Source organism: Salmo trutta, chromosome 33 (genome assembly GCF_901001165.1).
Source record: "Salmo trutta chromosome 33, fSalTru1.1, whole genome shotgun sequence".
Lineage (NCBI taxonomy): Eukaryota > Metazoa > Chordata > Actinopteri > Salmoniformes > Salmonidae > Salmo > Salmo trutta.
This window is the reverse complement of record NC_042989.1, coordinates 40,948,796-40,966,871: the sequence shown is the minus strand read 5'-3', so window position 1 is coordinate 40,966,871 and position 18,076 is coordinate 40,948,796. Positions and strand designations below refer to the sequence as shown.

Below are 18,076 nucleotides of genomic sequence, written 5' to 3'. Positions count from 1 at the left end.
CTCTCTCTCTCTTTCTCCCCTGAATTGTTTGAGGTTGGACCTACTTTCTGGACCTCATAATTCCAACCTCAGCCTGATGGCTTTTTCCAAGAAACCTTTCACCTCCAGTTTCTGTTTCAGTAAAACTTCTCAAAAAATTCCCCACTGCCAGATTATGCAACCCTGGAGAGGCTCCATCGGTATATCAATATTGGCATGTTCCTCAATATGCTAACAGCCTGCAATAGATCAACAAAGAAAAACATTGTTTCATGACTTGGCAGACGTAAGTTTTGTTCTTTACATACTGTCCTGATAATAGGAAGATACCCAGAGCATAGGCACAGAGAATAGATTACATATTTAAATTACAAAGTCATATGCTTTTTCCATTCTACAGGCATTTCCTCTTGGTCAGAGACCAAAGACGACGACAACACCACCAAACTACAGGCAGAATGTGATTTGTCTTCGGAAAGTATTCAGACCCCTTGACTTTTTACACTTTTTGTTACATTACAGCCTTTTTCTAAAATGGATTATATATATATATGTTTTAATATCCCATAAGGACAAAGAAAACAGGTTTTTAGAGATTTTTGCAAATGTATTACAAATTTTAAAAAAAATGTTTCTGTAAGTGAGACAGCTTGATGTACCAGTACACCCCCTGGACAGGACACTAGTCTATCTCCTGTTTCTATAGTGAGACAGCTTTATTTACCAGGACACCCCCTGGACAGGACACTAGTCCATCTCCAGTTTCTGTAGTGAGACAGCTTGATGTACCAGTACACCCCCTGGACAGGACACTAGTCTATCTCCTGTTTCTATAGTGAGACAGCTTTATTTACCAGGACACCCCCTGGACAGGACACTAGTCCATCTCCAGTTTCTGTAGTGAGACAGCTTGATGTACCAGTACACCCCCTGGACAGGACACTAGTCTATCTCCTGTTTCTATAGTGAGACAGCTTTATTTACCAGGACACCCCTTGGACAGGACACTAGTCCATCTCCAGTTTCTGTAGTGAGACAGCTTGATGTACCAGTACACCCCCTGGACAGGACACTAGTCTATCTCCTGTTTCTATAGTGAGACAGCTTTATTTAACAGGACACCCCCTGGACAGACACTAGTCTATCTTTAATGCTGAGTGCCAAGCAGGAACGAATCAGGTCCCATTTTTAGAGTTTTTGGTATAGCGGTTAGAGAGGCTATTCAGCAACCGGATGGTTGCCAGGTTCGAATTCCGGGTCTGACGGGAAAAATCTAACGGGAAGTGAGCTGGAAACCGGAGGGTTGCTGGTATCAAATCCCAGATGCCATTGCCTGCCGTTGTGCCCTTAAGCAAGGCACCACGTAGCTGCCCCCCCCCCACGCCTTTCCAAAACCTCTGTGTGTGTGTGTATGTGTATGTGTATGTGTATGTGTATGTGTATGTGTATGTGTATGTGTATGTGTATGTGTGTCTTTTGGAGGGGTTGGGTTATAAGTGGAAGTAACATTTCAGTTGGAACCTTTATGCACAATTGACCAATAAAGTGAACTTAATCTTAATAACTCGGCCAGGGATCGAACTCCACAACCTTCCAATCTCAGGGACAGGACACTAACCACAAGGCCACTGAGTTGGAATGTACATTCTAGACATTCTATGCTGTATAAATCCATACTTACTGTGGTCTTGGAGGGGGGGCTGAGCTCCATCCAGTGCTGTGTCTCCTCAGGGCCTAGTTGTCTGAGGGAGAGGACACACTCTGCCACCGTCCTCTTCCTGGGGTGGTGGGTCTGCAGACGGAATACCAGAGCACAGCAACGCAGCTGCTGCAACCGCAACGTAAACACAAAGGTCTCCATGAAGACTGTGTCCTGGGAGGGAGGGAGGGAGGGAGGGAGGGAGAGAGAGAGGGAGGGAGGGAGAGAGGGAGGGAGGGAGGGAGAGAGAGAGGGAGGGAGGGAGGGAGGGAGCGGAGATAGAAGATAAGGGCTCTATTCAATCCACATCGTGGAAGTTCAGCTGTACAGCGTGATTGAAATGTAGAAGGCGATGTTCCCGCTGAAGTGTAGAACAGCATTCACGGTAAAAAAAAAAACGTTGCAAATGTCAGCTCAATCTGAAAGGACCTTTACATTCATATTGTAGAATCTGTAAGGCTTGAATAGAGTCCTTAGACAGTATTCCTCTCTGGCTCTGTCTGAAAGTCTTCTACAAGAGAATCACTTTGTTTCTTGACTTATTTGCCTACTTCCTTGTAGCTCTTTAGCGGAGCAAAGAGCCTCAACAGCGCAAATAAATGAACCCTGTTCTCACGTAGATTCCCTGGGCTATAGCACTTTATTCACTGGCACTAACTCGTTCTAGACCTAACAAATCAGTCTGACTCTTCGGGGGCTGCAACAGCTCAACAACAGAAACACTACGCTAGACAAGAGGATAAAGTGACAACAACAAAAAAAAAAGCCAGTGATTTTTAGTTGTGAGGAGATCTCTCTCTCTCTTCCTTGACGGTGGTCAGATCTGGGCCTGTATCCACAAAGCATCTTAACGAAGGAGTGCTGATCTAGGATCTGTCCATATCATCTTTCATTCATTCTGATCTAGGATCTGTCCATATCATCTTTCATTCATTCTTACATTGACATTTACATTTTAGTCATTTAGCAGATGCTCTTATCCAGAGTGACTTACAGTAGTGAATGCATACATTTCATACATTTATTTTATTTTTTTCTGTGCTGGCCCCCCGTGGGAATCGAACCCACAACCCTGGTGTTGCAAACACCATGCTCTACCAACTGAGCTACAGGGAAGGCGACTCTTATCTAGGATCTGTCCATATCATCTCATTCATTATGATCTAAAAGACTCAACTGATCCTATATCGGCTCTCCTACTCGTAGACACTGAGCAGGTAATATACTGCTCAAAAAAATAAAGGGAACACTTAAACAACACAATGTAACTCCAAGTCAATCACACTTCTGTGAAATCAAACTGTCCACTTAGGAAGCAACACTGATTGACAATAAATTTCACATGCTGTTGTGCAAATGGAATAGACAACAGGTGGAAATTATAGGCAATTAGCAAGACACCCCCAATAAAGGAGTGGTTCTGCAGGTGGGGACCACAGACCACTTCTCAGTTCCTATGCTTCCTGGCTGATGTTTTGGTCACTTTTGAATGCTGGAGGTGCTTTCACTCTAGTGGTAGCATGAGACGGAGTCTACAACCCACACAAGTGGCTCAGGTAGTGCAGCTCATCCAGGATGGCACATCAATGCGAGCTGTGGCAAGAAGGTTTGCTGTGTCTGTCAGCGTAGTGTCCAGAGCATGGAGGCGCTACCAGGAGACAGGCCAGTACATCAGGAGACGTGGAGGAGGCCGTAGGAGGGCAACAACCCAGCAGCAGGACCGCTACCTCCGCCTTTGTGCAAGGAGGAGCAGGAGGAGCACTGCCAGAGCCCTGCAAAATGACCTCCAGCAGGCCACAAATGTGCATGTGTCTGCTCAAACGGTCAGAAACAGACTCCATGAGGGTGGTGTTACGGAGTCTAGTTGATAGGTAATCGACTAGCCGGACTGTTCCCCGGACTCCGCGTGTAGGGATTTGTACAATGCATGAACAAGGCTATTGAACTAGACATTGGTGTCTGTCTTTATTACTTTATCCAATATATCATACTGAAACAGGTGGTATGAGGGCCCGACGTCCACAGGTGGGGGTTGTGCTTACAGCCCAACACCGTGCAGGACGTTTGGCATTTGCCAGAGAACACCAAGATTGGCAAATGTGCCACTGGCGCCCTGTGCTCTTCACAGATGAAAGCAGGTTCACACTGAGCACATGTGACAGACGTGACAGTCTGGAGACGCCGTGGAGAACGTTCTGCTGCCTGCAACATCCTCCAGCATGACCGGTTTGGCGGTGGGTCAGTCATGGTGTGGGGTGGCATTTCTTTGGGGGGCTGCACAGCCCTCCATGTGCTTGCCAGAGGTAGCCTGACTGCCATTAGGTACCGAGATGAGATCCTCAGACCCCTTGTGAGACTATATGCTGGTGCGGTTGGCCCTGGGTTCCTCCTAATGCAAGACAATGCTAGACCTCATGTGGCTGGAGTGTGTCAGCAGTTTCTGCAAGAGGAAGGCATTGATGCTATGGACTGGCCCGCCCGTTCCCCAGACCTGAATCCAATTGAGCACATCTGGGACATCATGTCTCGCTCCATCCACCAACCCCACGTTGCACCACAGACTGTCCAGGAGTTGGCGGATGCTTTAGTCCAGGTCTGGGAGGAGATCCCTCAGGAGACCATCCGCCACCTCATCAGGAGCATGCCCAGGCGTTGTAGGGAGGTCATACAGGCACGTGGAGGCCACACACACTACTGAGCCTCATTTTGACTTGTTTTAAGGACATTACATCAAAGTTGGATCAGCCTGTAGTGTGGTTTTCCACTTTAATTTTGAGTGTGACTCCAAATCCAGACCTCCATGGGTTGATAAATTGGATTTCCATTGATTATTTTTGTGTGATTTTGTTGTCAGCACATTCAACTATGTAAAGAAAAAAGTATTTAATAAGATTATTTCTTTCATTCAGATCTAGGATGTGTTGTTTAAGTGTTCCCTTTATTTTTTGAGCAGTATATAATGGCCAGGGGAGAGGAAGGAATGAGATCAGCTGCCAGAGACCTTTCCTCTCTATTCAACACACAGATCACCAATGTCTAGAATGGGAGAATACTGGAAGTCAGAACTGCTACTGGAATTGGATGTAAAGCTATTAGTTAACTGACCATCAGTGGTCCAGTGTTTTAGATCGGTGAGGTCATGCTACTGGTTCCAGTGGTCCAGTGTTTTAGAACGGTGAGGTCATAATACAGTAGCCTGGTTCCAGTGGTCCAGTGTTTTAGAACGGTGAGGTCATGCTACTGGTTCCAGTGGTCCAGTGTTTTAGAACGGTGAGGTCATAATACAGTAGCCTGGTTCCAGTGGTCCAGTGTTTTAGAACAGTGAGGTCATGCTACAGTAGCCTGGTTCCAGTGGTCCAGTGTTTTAGAACGGTGAGGTCATGCTACAGTAGCCTGGTTCCAGTGGTCCAGTGTTTTAGAACGGTGAGGTCATGCTACAGTAGCCTGGTTCCAGTGGTCCAGTGTTTTAGAACGGTGAGGTCATGCTACAGTAACCTGGTTCCAGTGGTCCAGTGTTTTAGAACGGTGAGGTCATGCTACAGTAGCCTGGTTCCAGTGGTCAAGTGTTTTTTGATCGGTGAGGTCATGCTACAGTAGCCTGGTTCCAGATATCTTTGTGCTGTCTTTTTAACTCCTATGGTCATTGCATGACAACACCTATAGACGTTTGCTATTGGCCAACAAACACAAACAGGTATGGGACCACCAGGCTGATGATAGTCTATCTGGATGTGACTGGAGTTACAGTACTGTACAGTACATAGAGTTACCTGGTGCCAGATCTGTTTGTATTGTCTTTCCTACATCACTGATCATAGGAGTTGGTATGACAGCACAAACAGATCTGGTACCAGGCTAAGATGTGGTTGGGATGCGTTAAATAACTTACCGGAGAACCTTCCTTGATGGAGCTCTTGAACTGTACTGGTTTGCTCATAGTGATGATGCCTTTAAAGCTAATCTTCTGCTGCTCACTGCTGTTCTGAACGAGGGACACATCCTTACACTGAGAGAAGGAGAGAAAGAAGAATTTGAGGTCTGGCTACATAGCCGGGGGGCTGGCTACATAGCCGGAGGGCTGGCTATATAGCCGGAGGGCTGGCTACAGAGTTGGAGAGCTGGCTACAGAGTTGGAGAGCTGGCTACAGAGTTGGAGAGCTGGCTACAGAGTTGGAGAGCTGGCTACAGAGTTGGAAGAGCTGGCTACAGAGTTGGAAGAGCTGGCTACAGAGTTGGAAGAGCTGGCTACAGAGTTGGAAGAGCTGGCTACAGAGTTGGAGAGCTGGCTACAGAGCCGGAGGGCTGGCTACAGAGTTGGAGAGCTGGCTACAGAGTTGGAGAGCTGGCTACAGAGTTGGAGAGCTGGCTACAGAGCTGGAGGGCTGGCTACAGAGTTGAAGAGCTGGCTACATAATTAAAGGTCTGGCTACATAATTAAAGGTCTGGCTACAGAGCTAGAGGTCTGGCTACAGAGCTGGAGGTCTGGCTACAGAGCTGGAGGTCTGGCTACTGAGTTGGAGGTCTGGCTACAGAGTTGGAAGAGCTGGCTACAGAGTTGGAGGGCTGGCTAGGTATCATAGTGTATTTATTATACAGGGACTTGTGTGGCAGGCCATTTACTTGTTAGTGTATCTACTTTGTGATCGTTTTGTTATATGGTCTGAAGACTATGACCATTTTAAGTTTTGTTTGGAAAGGAAATTGTTGTTCATCATTATTCCTCTTGAGTGAGTAACCTCTCAGAAGTTAACAGAGCAGTGACTTGTGAAGAGAGAGGAGATATTGAGATGGGGTTTCTGGTTTCTGTTCCAACAGTCTGAGACAGAGGACCCATTCAGCCACCCCGAAGGCAGGTACAATGGGCCCTTTAGTCCCCCAATCCCTCATCCTCACCCCTCCTCCCGGCCTGTAACCGTACCTGTACCAACGTGATCCACACCTGCTCCAGGGCCTCTTGGTAACTCAGCCGGACACACACCTTCCCCAGCTCTCTCTGCTCCCTCTCATCGCCTGACAACGTGATGGACTCTACAAGACAAGCACACAGAGACATACGTTAGCTCAACGGAAAACACAACGTTGTAACCTACACTCCAAGAAAAAAAGGGTTCCAAAAGGTTTCTTCGGGCTATCCACATAGGAGAAGCCTTTTGGGTTCCATGTAGAACCTTCTGTGGAAAAGGTTCTACATTGAATGAAAAATGTTCTACCTGGAACCAAAAAACGTTCTTCTATGGGGACAGTTCTAGACAGCACTTTTTTTTCTAAGAGTAAGCTATATATTTTTTTAAGCAGCAACAACCTGGGGAATAGTTACAGGGGAGAGGAGGGAGGATGAATGAGCCAACTGGAAGCTGGAGATGATTAGGTGGCCATGATGGTATGAGGGACAGATTCAGAGTTTAGCCAGGACACCGGGGGTTAACACACCTACTCTTACAATGAGTGCCATGTGATCTTTAGTGACCACAGAAAGCCAGGACACCCGTTTAACGTCCCATCTGAAAGAAGGAACCCAACACAGGGCAATGTCCCCAATCACTGCCCTGGGGCGTTGAGATATTTATTTTAGACCAGAGGAAACAGTGCCTCCTACTGGCCCTCCAACGCCACTTCCAGCAGCATCTGGTCTCCCATCCAGGGATGGACCAGGACCAACCCTGTTAAGCTTCAGAAGCAAGCCAGCAGTGGGATGCGGGGTAATATGCTGCTGCACAGAACTCATGAGTGTTTGTTTGAATATCGATCTGCAATGTGGAATTCTTGAGTTTGTTGTATATTGTTGTGTGTGTATGTTTGACTTATACCATGTGGACACCCCTTCCAATTAATGGATTTGGCTTTTTCAGCCACACCCGTTGCTGACAGGTGTATAAAATCGAGCACACAGCCATGCAATCTCCATAGACAAACACTGACACAATCCAACTCAGTCAGTCATACAGGAAGCAGAATGATCACAGTCCGACTCAGTCATTCACAGGGCTGTAGGATAAGGCCTTTTCTATTTCCCTCCAGAAGAAACAGTTAGAAAATTAGTTGTTTCCGTTTTCGGCTTTTGACAGTTTTTAATTTATTTTGCTGGCCTAAATGACTGGGAGAAAAAAATATCCCATTGCAAAATAATGCTTCTAATTCATTGATGGAAATACACCTGACCGCCATTCTTCTTGGTCTATCTGTTCATTTGCATAATTTAGTGGAATTAAATTGGCCTGTGTGTATTTTGGTTAGTCATCATTTAGGCCTATATTATTTATCCAACGCAAATATAATGCTCGCATAGCATACATAGCCTATTTTAAGGGGATTTCTCCTGCTGCTCCTCAGCTGGAGTAAAACATGTGCTTTTACAAGTCCATTCATTATGCAACAACACTAAATGCAATTGAATGTCAAAAACAGTTTTGGTGTATGATTAAAAAGAGCTGCTCGTTTTATTTCTCAACTGGTAATTGAAGCTGCCTCCCATTCACCACTCAAGTGCAGGCAACAGCATAGCCCGGTCCTTAAAAAAAACACACCTTTTCTAAAAACATTTCATTGGGGGAGACAGCTGAGCTATTCTGGAGAGAGACTCTCCTATATCTTTACCACACACCCCTGCCCTGCTGAGCCATTCTGGAGAGAGACTCTCCTATATCTTTACCACACACCCCTGCCCTGCTGAGCCATTCTGGAGAGAGACTCTCCTATATCTTTACCACACACCCCTGCCCTGCTGAGCCATTCTGGAGAGAGACTCTCCTATATCTCCACTCCTCCCCTTCTTCTTGTCTCAACATTTTAAATTATACTTAAGACACATTATCTTCACATACCTTAGATGCATATCACTGACAGTCCAACTCAGTAATCGGCTAGGCCTGTTGCCAAGCACACTGACCAAATTGCAGGCTTTCAAAAGAAGCTAATGATTCTTGATGCTTTCTGGTATTTTGAATGATTTAATTTATTTCTGTATAGACAGGAGTAATTATATAATTTCAGCAAATGTATTTCCATTTACTTACCAATTGGACCCACTGTTCTGCCATTTCACTCCTGTTTTGCACTCTTAGAAAAAATGGTGCTATCTAGAAACGGAAATTATTCTTCGGCTGTCCCCATAGGAGAACCCTTTGAAGAACCCTTTTTGGTTCCAGGTAGAACCCTTGTTGGTTCCAGGTAGAACCCTTTCCACAGAGGGTTCTACATGGAACCCAAAAGAGTTCTACCGGGAACCAAAAAGGGTTCTACCTGGAACCAAAAGGGGTTATTCTATGGGGACAGCCAAAGAAACCTTTTGGGAGATAAAATTCTAAGAGTGTATTGGTTTTCATATCACCTTTCTTTCGTTGTTCAGAAGCCAAAGGCACAATCCTAGACATATTATCAACCCATACTAGTTGTTGCATCTTTAGATTCCCCTACTTTCTAAGTTTCTAACACAGATTTTAATCTGTCACATATGGAACCTCTATCACGTGCTCTGTTTAGAATGGTGTTTTTTCCAGGTGTGCTGTTTAGAATGGTGTTTTTCCAGGTGTGCTGTTTGGAATGGTGTTTTTTCCAGGTGTGCTGTTTAGAATGGTGTTTTTTCCAGGTGTGCTGTTTGGAATGGTGTTTTTTCCAGGTGTGCTGTTTAGAATGGTGTTTTTTCCAGGTGTGCTGTTTAGAATGGTGTTTTTTCCAGGTGTGCTGTTTAGAATGGTGTTTTTTCCAGGTGTGCTGTTTGGAATGGTGTTTTCCCAGGTGTGCTGTTTGGAATGGTGTTTTTTCCAGGTGTGCTGTTTGGAATGGTGTTTTTTCCAGGTGTGCTGTTTGGAATGGTGTTTTTCCCAGGTGTGCTGTTTGGAATGGTGTTTTTCCCAGGTGTGCTGTTTGGAATGGTGTTTCCCAGGTGTGCTGTTTGGAATGGTGTTTTTCCCAGGTGTGCTGTTTGGAATGGTGTTTCCCAGGTGTGCTGTTTGGAATGGTGTTTTTCCCAGGTGTGCTGTTTGGAATGGTGTTTTTTCCAGGTGTGCTGTTTGGAATGGTGTTTTTTCCAGGTGTGCTGTTTGGAATGGTGTTTCCCAGGTGTGCTGTTTGGAATGGTGTTTTTCCCAGGTGTGCTGTTTGGAATGGTGTTTTTTCCAGGTGTGCTGTTTGGAATGGTGTTTTTTCCAGGTGTGCTGTTTGGAATGGTGTTTTCCCCAGGTGTGCTGTTTGGAATGGTGTTTTTTCCAGGTGTGCTGTTTGGAATGGTGTTTTTCCGTGAATTGCATTTTGGCAAATGTTTGAAATTGACTGCTTCATTAGATGAGTTGCGTGTTCTGTTCGGATTCATTACCATAAGCGAAATGTGATTTATGTCAAACCCTGGTGTGTGTGTGTGTGTGTGTGTGTGTGTGTGTAATGGTTACCAAGACTACGGCTGCTCTCCAGGGAGTCCCTCTTGGAGGATGAAGCACTGCTGCTCTGTACGTTGGACACACTGTCGTAACGCTGCATCGGGATAAACACAGTGGACGCAATGTCGCAACAAAACACAGAGATAATATTGCATGATATCAAGAGAAAGTCAACAAGACATGAACAGGATACTCAAACAGCCTCTGTATTATTATTATCTACCGGTATGTATAATTACACTAAACATAGCAACAGTTGTAAAGGTAGTTTCCCCAATAAGACGTTATATAAAAACAATACAACACACGAAGGACAGCCCAAAAAACTACTTGCGCTACTTTTGACCAAGGCCCATAGGTCACTATAAAGGCAATATAATGCCATTTGGAATACAACTCAGGAGTACTATATGTTCAGACGGAAGCACGTGCAGCACTGAAGCCTATCACGTTATTTAAGACGAGGTTCTGTACGAGAGATTGTAATGTTTCTTGTGGTTTTGGGGCGAGACACGAGATACGGAGTATTCATAACAGCTTCACTATCGATATATATATATATATATATATATATATATATATATATATATATATATATATATATATATATATATATATACACCTGGTAACCAATGGGTTGTTGATGACACGCGAATACGATACAGTACTACACCATATCCTTTACTAATACAGCTAAGAGAACCCCACCCAGACAGCCCTAACCAAACCCTTTGTAATACACTACATATGAATGTGATTGATTTCCACTTCATTTAACACAATCAACAGAGATTTGCTCCGTCTTTTACAGACAGCGAGTTGAGTAACGGTCAATGAAAACATTGATGATACAAGTGACGCACAATGATTTACGAGGACAGAAATAGGTATGGCAGCTCGTAGGTTAGGCGTTAGGCTTGGTTTACTGTGTGGTTTCGCGGGTGCCGAGTTAAATAAATATTACAATAAATATTACATAACATAAAACCTCACCTGTATGTGGTTGTGAGGGCTGGAGTTGGACAGATCAAACATGGATTTACTCAGACTCTGTCTTCCAGTCTTCATATTCCCACCTGAAAGCCAAGCCAACCAAGAGGATTTATACCAACGTGAAAGCCAAGCCAACCAAGAGGATTTATACCAACGTGAAAGCCAAGCCAACCAAGAGGATTTATATCAACGTGAAAGCCAAGCCAACCAAGAGGATTTATACCAACGTGAAAGCCAAGCCAACCAAGAGGATTTATACCAACGTGAAAGCCAAGCCAACCAAGAGGATTTATACCAACGTGAAAGCCAAGCCAACCAAGAGGATTTATACCAACGTGAAAGCCAAGCCAACCAAGAGGATTTATACCAACGTGAAAGCCAAGCCAACCAAGAGGATTTATACCAACGTGAAAGCCAAGCCAACCAAGAGGATTTATACCAACGTGAAAGCCAAGCCAACCAAGAGGATTTATACCAACGTGAAAGCCAACCAAGAGGATTTATACCAACGTGAAAGCCAAGCCAACCAAGAGGATTTATACCAACGTGAAAGCCAAGCCAACCAAGAGGATTTATACCAACGTGAAAGCCAAGCCAACCAAGAGGATTTATACCAACGTGAAAGCCAAGCCAACAGTTAACGGTACTTAAAAGACACAGGAATATCTCAGTTGGTAGAGCATGGTGTTTGCAACACCAGGGTTGTGGGTTTGATTCCCACAGGGGGCCAGCACAGAAAAAAAAAAAAAAATGTATGAAATTGTATGAAATGTATGTATTCACTACTGTAAGTTGCTCTGGATAAGAGCGTCTGCTAAATGACTAAAATGTAAATGTAAATCTAAATGATACACTGTGAACCTTTTCTTAGTGTGATGATTTTCTATTAAATTTTTCTGATATTCTAGTTTAACACCTGATTCAGAGGTCCTGGTCTCTCCTCACACTATATCCATAACGCTAAAATAATGGGAAGGGCAGATAACCGCAAACTGTCGAAAATTTAGAAAAATCTAAAGCTCAGATTCAAAATATTGGAAAACAGTACCTAGAGTTCCATCCAATTAGCGACAGATTTGTATGCTAATGTTCTCAAATCTGCATAAGGAATATATGTCATTTTTCCCACCAAACTGTTTCCACCAAACTGACTTGTTGCAGATTTTTCTTTTTTTTTAATCTGTGCGTGATATAACGCCAACAAAATTTCCTTTTTTTTTTATGTACCGAATAGAAATCTAATATTTTTTCCAATCGCATTTTCAACTTTACGGATAGTTTTATTACAAAAACTGTTCCGTTAAATAGCAAATGTGCCTACTCAGGTCTTGGTACACGCTCTCTAGACAACAACTCCCAGATAACGGTAGTCAGTCTACATTATGAGATTATTTTGGTCAGAGCAGCAAGAACATTTTTCTTTGTCAAACGGCAGTCAAGCATCGATCATCATGTCACTAGAATCAGACCCTTGATATTTATTGGAAAGGAGCATCAAGCTCATACCGTGCACTTATTACAGTACAAGGTTCGTGTTAGGGTGATATTACAGTACAGGGTTAGGGTGATATTACAGTACAGGGTGATATTACAGTACAGGGTTAGGGTGATATTACAGTACAGGGTTAGGGTGATATTACAGTACAGGGTTAAGGTGATATTACAGTACAGGGTTAGGGTGATAATACAGTACAGGGTTAGGGTGATATTACAGTACAGGGTTAGGTGATATTACAGTACAGGGTTAGGGTGATATTACAGTACAGGGTTAGGGTGATATTACAGTACAGTGTTAGGGTGATATTACAGCACAGGGTTAGGGTGATATTACAGTACAGGGTGATATTACAGTAAGGGTGATATTACAGTACAGGGTTAGGGTGATATTACAGTACAGGGTGATATTACAGTACAGGGTTAGGGTGATATTACAGTACAGGGTTAGGGTGATATTACAGTACAGGGTTAGGGTGATATTACAGTACAGGGTTAGTGTTAGGGTGATATTACAGTACAGGGTTAGGGTGATATTACAGTGTTAGGGTGATATTACAGTACAGGGTTAGGGTGATATTACAGTGTTAGGGTGATATTACAGTGTTAGGGTGATATTACAGTATAGGGTTAGGGTGATATTACAGTACAGGGTGATATTACAGTACAGGGTTAGTGTTAGGGTGATATTACAGTACAGGGTTAGTGTTAGGGTGATAATACAGTACAGGGTGATATTACAGTACAGGGTTAGTGTTAGGGTGATATTACAGTACAGGGTTAGGGTGATATTACAGTACAGGGTTAGGGTGATATTACAGTACAGGGTTAGTGTGATATTACAGTACAGGGTTAGGGTGATATTACAGTACAGGGTTAGGGTGATATTACAGTACAGGGTTAGTGTTAGGGTGATATTACAGTACAGGGTTAGGGTGATATTACAGTACAGTGTTAGGGTGATATTACAGTACAGGGTTAGGGTGATATTACAGTACAGGGTTAGGGTGATATTACAGTACAGGGTAATATTACAGTACAGGGTTAGTGTGATATTACAGCACAGGGTTAGTGTGATATTACAGTACAGGGTTAGTGTGATATTACAGTACAGGGTTAGTGTTAGGGTGATATTACAGTACAGGGTTAGTGTGATATTACAGTACAGGGTTAGGGTGATATTACAGTACAGGGTTAGTGTGATATTACAGTACAGTGTTAGGGTGATATTACAGTACAGGGTTAGGGTGATATTACAGTACAGGGTTAGGGTGATATTACAGTACAGGGTGATATTACAGTACAGGGTGATAATACAGTACAGGGTTAGGGTGATATTACAGTACAGGGTAATATTACAGTACAGGGTTAGGATGATATTACAGTACAGTGTTAGGGTGATATTACAGTACACACCTGATCCACAGGGAGTCTTTTCCAGGGTGCTGTGTGGTGTTGTCCCGGGACACATGTTGGGGGAGGAGTCAGGGTTATAGACGATGTGATTGGCCCCTGACAGCTCAGCCTTCCTATCTGCATAGGCGCTACTGGCTGAACCCGGGGTACACAAAGGTTAGAGGTCACAGGTCAGAAGTTACAGGACACATCACCTAAACCTGGGGTACACAGAATTTATCAACATAATAAATACACAGTAGGTACATTATTGTGATATTAGAGACAGTTTGATTCTGGTTAAAAATGCAATCATATCACACGCAATTTTACCATTTATAAAATGGTCTTATACACTGAGTCTTATACACTCAATTTGGCTGGATGTCCTTTGGGTGGTGAACCATTCTTGATACACACGGGAAACTGTTATGCGTGGAAAAACCCAGCAGCGTTGCAGTTCTTGACACAAACCAGTGCGCCTGGCACCGACTAACATACCTCATTCAAAGACACGTACATATTTAGTCTTGTCCATTCACCCTCTGAATGACACAATCCATGTCTCAAGGCTTAAAAAAATCCTTCTTTATTAACCCGTCTCCTCTCCTTCATCTACGCTGATTGAAGTGGATTTAACAAGTGACATCAATAAGGGATCATAGTTTTCACCTGGATTCACCTGGTCAGTCTACGTCATGGAAAGAGCAAGTGCCCTTAATGTTTCCTATACTCAGTGTGTATATATATATTTTTTTTAATACAGACTAGCGAAAAAAAAATACGTGAAACTTGCCAAATTATCCAATGGATTATGATAATTATCTGGTGGGGAAAAAGGTGAAGATGCCAAGTTTAGACTACGGCAACAAAAGAAAACTGTAGCCAAAGACGGGAGAGGAAGCGAGACTCCAGCTGTTTGTTTTTATCTGGTTCAAATGAAAGTCAATGTACTAAGTAGACCAGACCCAGCTGCTATTACATTGGTGTCTATGGGAGACCCGTCCCTTTTAAAAATTACTGAACGGTAAAAGGCCTGAGTGAACTATATTCATTCATTCCCCCCATCTTCGCTGGCGACTCGCAAACTTTGCAGGTGTACCTGATTAATGAATAAACAGTGCCATGCTGGTGGGTGGTACCATTCAAATAAAACCCAGCCCTGAAACGAAATGTACTGGAAGCTAAGAAAAATGATGGACACGTTATTTCATAGGAAAAGACACACCATTGGCAAGAATTTGCACCAAGCTGACAGTTCGGGTTGTCACTTCAAGCCCAAATACGTCATACTTTGACTCAGCTTGAAAATAAAAATGGATTTCTACTGGTGTGGGCATTTAGAAGTTAATGACAAATATGTAGGCTATATTGAAGCGTTAGGTTAGGTTCAAGGCCGAGGAATAGCCGATCGGATCAGAAAAGAGGCAGAATGGAAGTTAAGCTATACCCCTGAATAACTAAGCCTGCTGGAATCATACATTTCATACATTTTTTCCCCGTACTGGTCCCCCATAGGAATCGAACCCACAACGCTGCCGTTGTAAACACCATGCTCTACCAACTGAGCCACACATAGGTCTATGTGTCTACACTATATTGGACGACTTGGGAGAATGATGGTCCGCAACAGACAACGCGACAGTATCAGAAGTAAAAAAATACAGCCAGACTGTCCTGTGCTTTTCTAGACTTTATAATCTGTCGAGAGAGTAGACCTACAACTGATCCAAACGGAACGAAACATTCAAATAATGCTATTGTTTAAAATTGGCGTTTTCACTGCAGTTTACAGCCTAGAGTAGAATTGTACTCACTTGAAAAACAATAATGCAAATATGAATTAGATTGTGGTGTTGTAGTCTAGGTAGGATAGTTTTACTGTCCCTAAGGCCATAAAAATGTCATTAACTGTAAAAGTGATGCGAGCCAGCAGGGGAGGGAAAAAAAACTGTACCATTTGTAATAATACTAAACAACTTCTTGTAACATCACCTAGCGACCTCACCAACAGATGTTTAGCCTTTTGGTATAGTAGCGAACGCCGGGGCAGGGAATACAACCCGCGTCGCTGGCGTGAAACACCCTATACATCACGCCAGTAGGCTTAACCCACTTGCTGGGAATTGTAATGTGGCTCATATAGCGAGTTTTTCTACACTGCCCCCTCTGTGCTCGAAGGCGCGTCCCTGTGCTTCGACTACTCAGCCCCATAGCACGTCCGAACCGTGCGTTCCAAAGGACGCCGTTCTCACTCCTGACACCAATGTAGCGAAAGGCAGGACAAGGAAGTGAAACCGAGTCACTGGCATGAAAGGCAAACACCTTATGTAAACACCTTATGTAAACACCCTATGCATATATAGTAAATTACATGCGTAAGGCTTTAATAAACAAGATCAATAGAGGAGCTTTTTGAGCTGTGTCTCTCATGTCTTGACTGTTCTTAATAATTGCGTAATGCCTCACCTGGCCTCTCCGCTGCCTATCAGCCATCCCTCTATGTTCTTGTGGCGTTTAGATAGAAAACGTGTGCATATTTGAATGATTTTATGTGTGGTAAGATTGCTAGTTAATTAACCTATTGCAGATCTGGACAAAAGGTTCACCTACCACCATCGTCACTATTGATAGAGGGCAGGATAGAGTTGACTGTATAGTTAAGCGTGCAGAAAAGCATGGTGCATAAGGGAAGTACCAAAACACCTTGATAGGGAAGGAGCATGTAAGAAGACTAGGAAAATGTGGCTATGTGGAAGACATTATATAGTAAAACATGTACATTTAGAAGTGTCCCTTAGTAATAAAACACGGTTTTATATTGATTTTCACAAAAAAAAAAAAAACATTGATTGATTTGGTTCGTACTGTGTCTCCACGGTGTCAGGTAGCCGAGGTAACGTGAGCCTGGCGGTTGGACGTAGGAAGGTTTGAACGTGGGGATGACAAAAGGAACGCCTTTCCCTCCCGGGGGAAGTTTAGAGAGGAGATAGTCCTCCGATACCCCTACACTCTTCCTGGGGTCACCTGAGATGGCTCTGGCAGGGGACATCTTCACCGTTATCACTACAGAGTAGGACATACATAGATCAGTTCAAATATACTGAACAAAAAAATATCAAAATGCAACATGCAACAATTTCAATGATTTTACTGAGTTTACAGCTGATTTAAGGAAATCAGTCAATTGAAATAAATGAATGAGGTCCTAATCTATGGATTTCACATGACTGGGCAGAGCCAGCGATGGCCCAGCCAATCAGAATGACTTTTTCCCCACAAAAGGGCTTCATTACAGACAGAAATACTCCTCAATTGCATCAGCTGTCCGGGTGTCTGGTCTCAGATTATCCCCCAGGTGAAGAAGCCGGGTGTGGAGGTCCTGGGTTGGCATGGTTACACGTTGTGAGGCCGGTTGGACGTACTGCCAAATTCTCTAAAACAACGTTGGAGACGGCTTATGGTAGAGAAATGAACATTCAATTCTCTGGCAACAGCTCCGGTGGACATTCCTGCAGTCAGCATGCCAATTGCACGCTCCCTCAAAACTTTAGACATCTGTGGCATTGCGTTGTGTGACAAAACTGCACATTTTAGAGTGGCATTTTATTGTCCCCAGCACAAGGTGCACCTGTGTAATGTTCATGCTGTTTTAATCAGCATCTTGATATGCCACACCTGTCAGGTGGATGGATTATCTTGGCAAAGGAGAAATGCTCACTAACAGGGATGTAAACAAATTTGTGCACAACATTTGAGAGAAATAAGCTTTTTGTGCGTAGGGAACATTTCTGGGATCTTTTATTTCAGCTCATGAAACATGGGACCAACACTTTACATGTTGCGTTTAAATTTTTGTTCAGTATAGTTTATATCCCACTTATTTTATAAAGTAAAACAAAATGGTGTTTTGTTCTCAAATCTATTTTATTTAACAAACAATTGTCAGAAGGATGTAAGGCTATAACACACGGAATAATCCAGTATAGTTAAGAATATTTTTTATATTTATAAAGTTAACAATTTACCTTGCTGTTCGATTGCCTTGTCTTTGCCTAGGAAGCTTTTGAAGCAGCTATTGATGCATTCCATTGCCATGCTGTAACAGGGTCGAAATCAGAGTCGACATTAAAGCAGAGTGCAA

The 18,076-nt window shown here is 43.4% G+C and overlaps 1 protein-coding gene across 3 annotated transcripts in view; it reads right to left on the bottom strand.

Moving 5' to 3' along the window:
• Positions 1 to 18,076, bottom strand: part of LOC115173010 (tandem C2 domains nuclear protein) — a 32,688-nt gene that overhangs the window by 14,173 nt on the left and 439 nt on the right. For all 3 annotated transcript variants that reach the window (XM_029730969.1, XM_029730970.1, XM_029730971.1), the window contains exons 2-9: positions 17,961 to 18,031; positions 16,801 to 16,998; positions 13,954 to 14,088; positions 11,044 to 11,126; positions 10,063 to 10,144; positions 6,597 to 6,706; positions 5,568 to 5,684; positions 1,661 to 1,852 (exon numbers count right to left, since the gene is read on the bottom strand). In XM_029730969.1, coding sequence (XP_029586829.1) covers positions 1,661 to 1,852; positions 5,568 to 5,684; positions 6,597 to 6,706; positions 10,063 to 10,144; positions 11,044 to 11,126; positions 13,954 to 14,088; positions 16,801 to 16,998; positions 17,961 to 18,030 — 987 coding nt within the window. In that variant the 5' untranslated portion in view covers position 18,031. The remainder of the gene's footprint in view (positions 1 to 1,660; positions 1,853 to 5,567; positions 5,685 to 6,596; positions 6,707 to 10,062; positions 10,145 to 11,043; positions 11,127 to 13,953; positions 14,089 to 16,800; positions 16,999 to 17,960; positions 18,032 to 18,076) is intronic.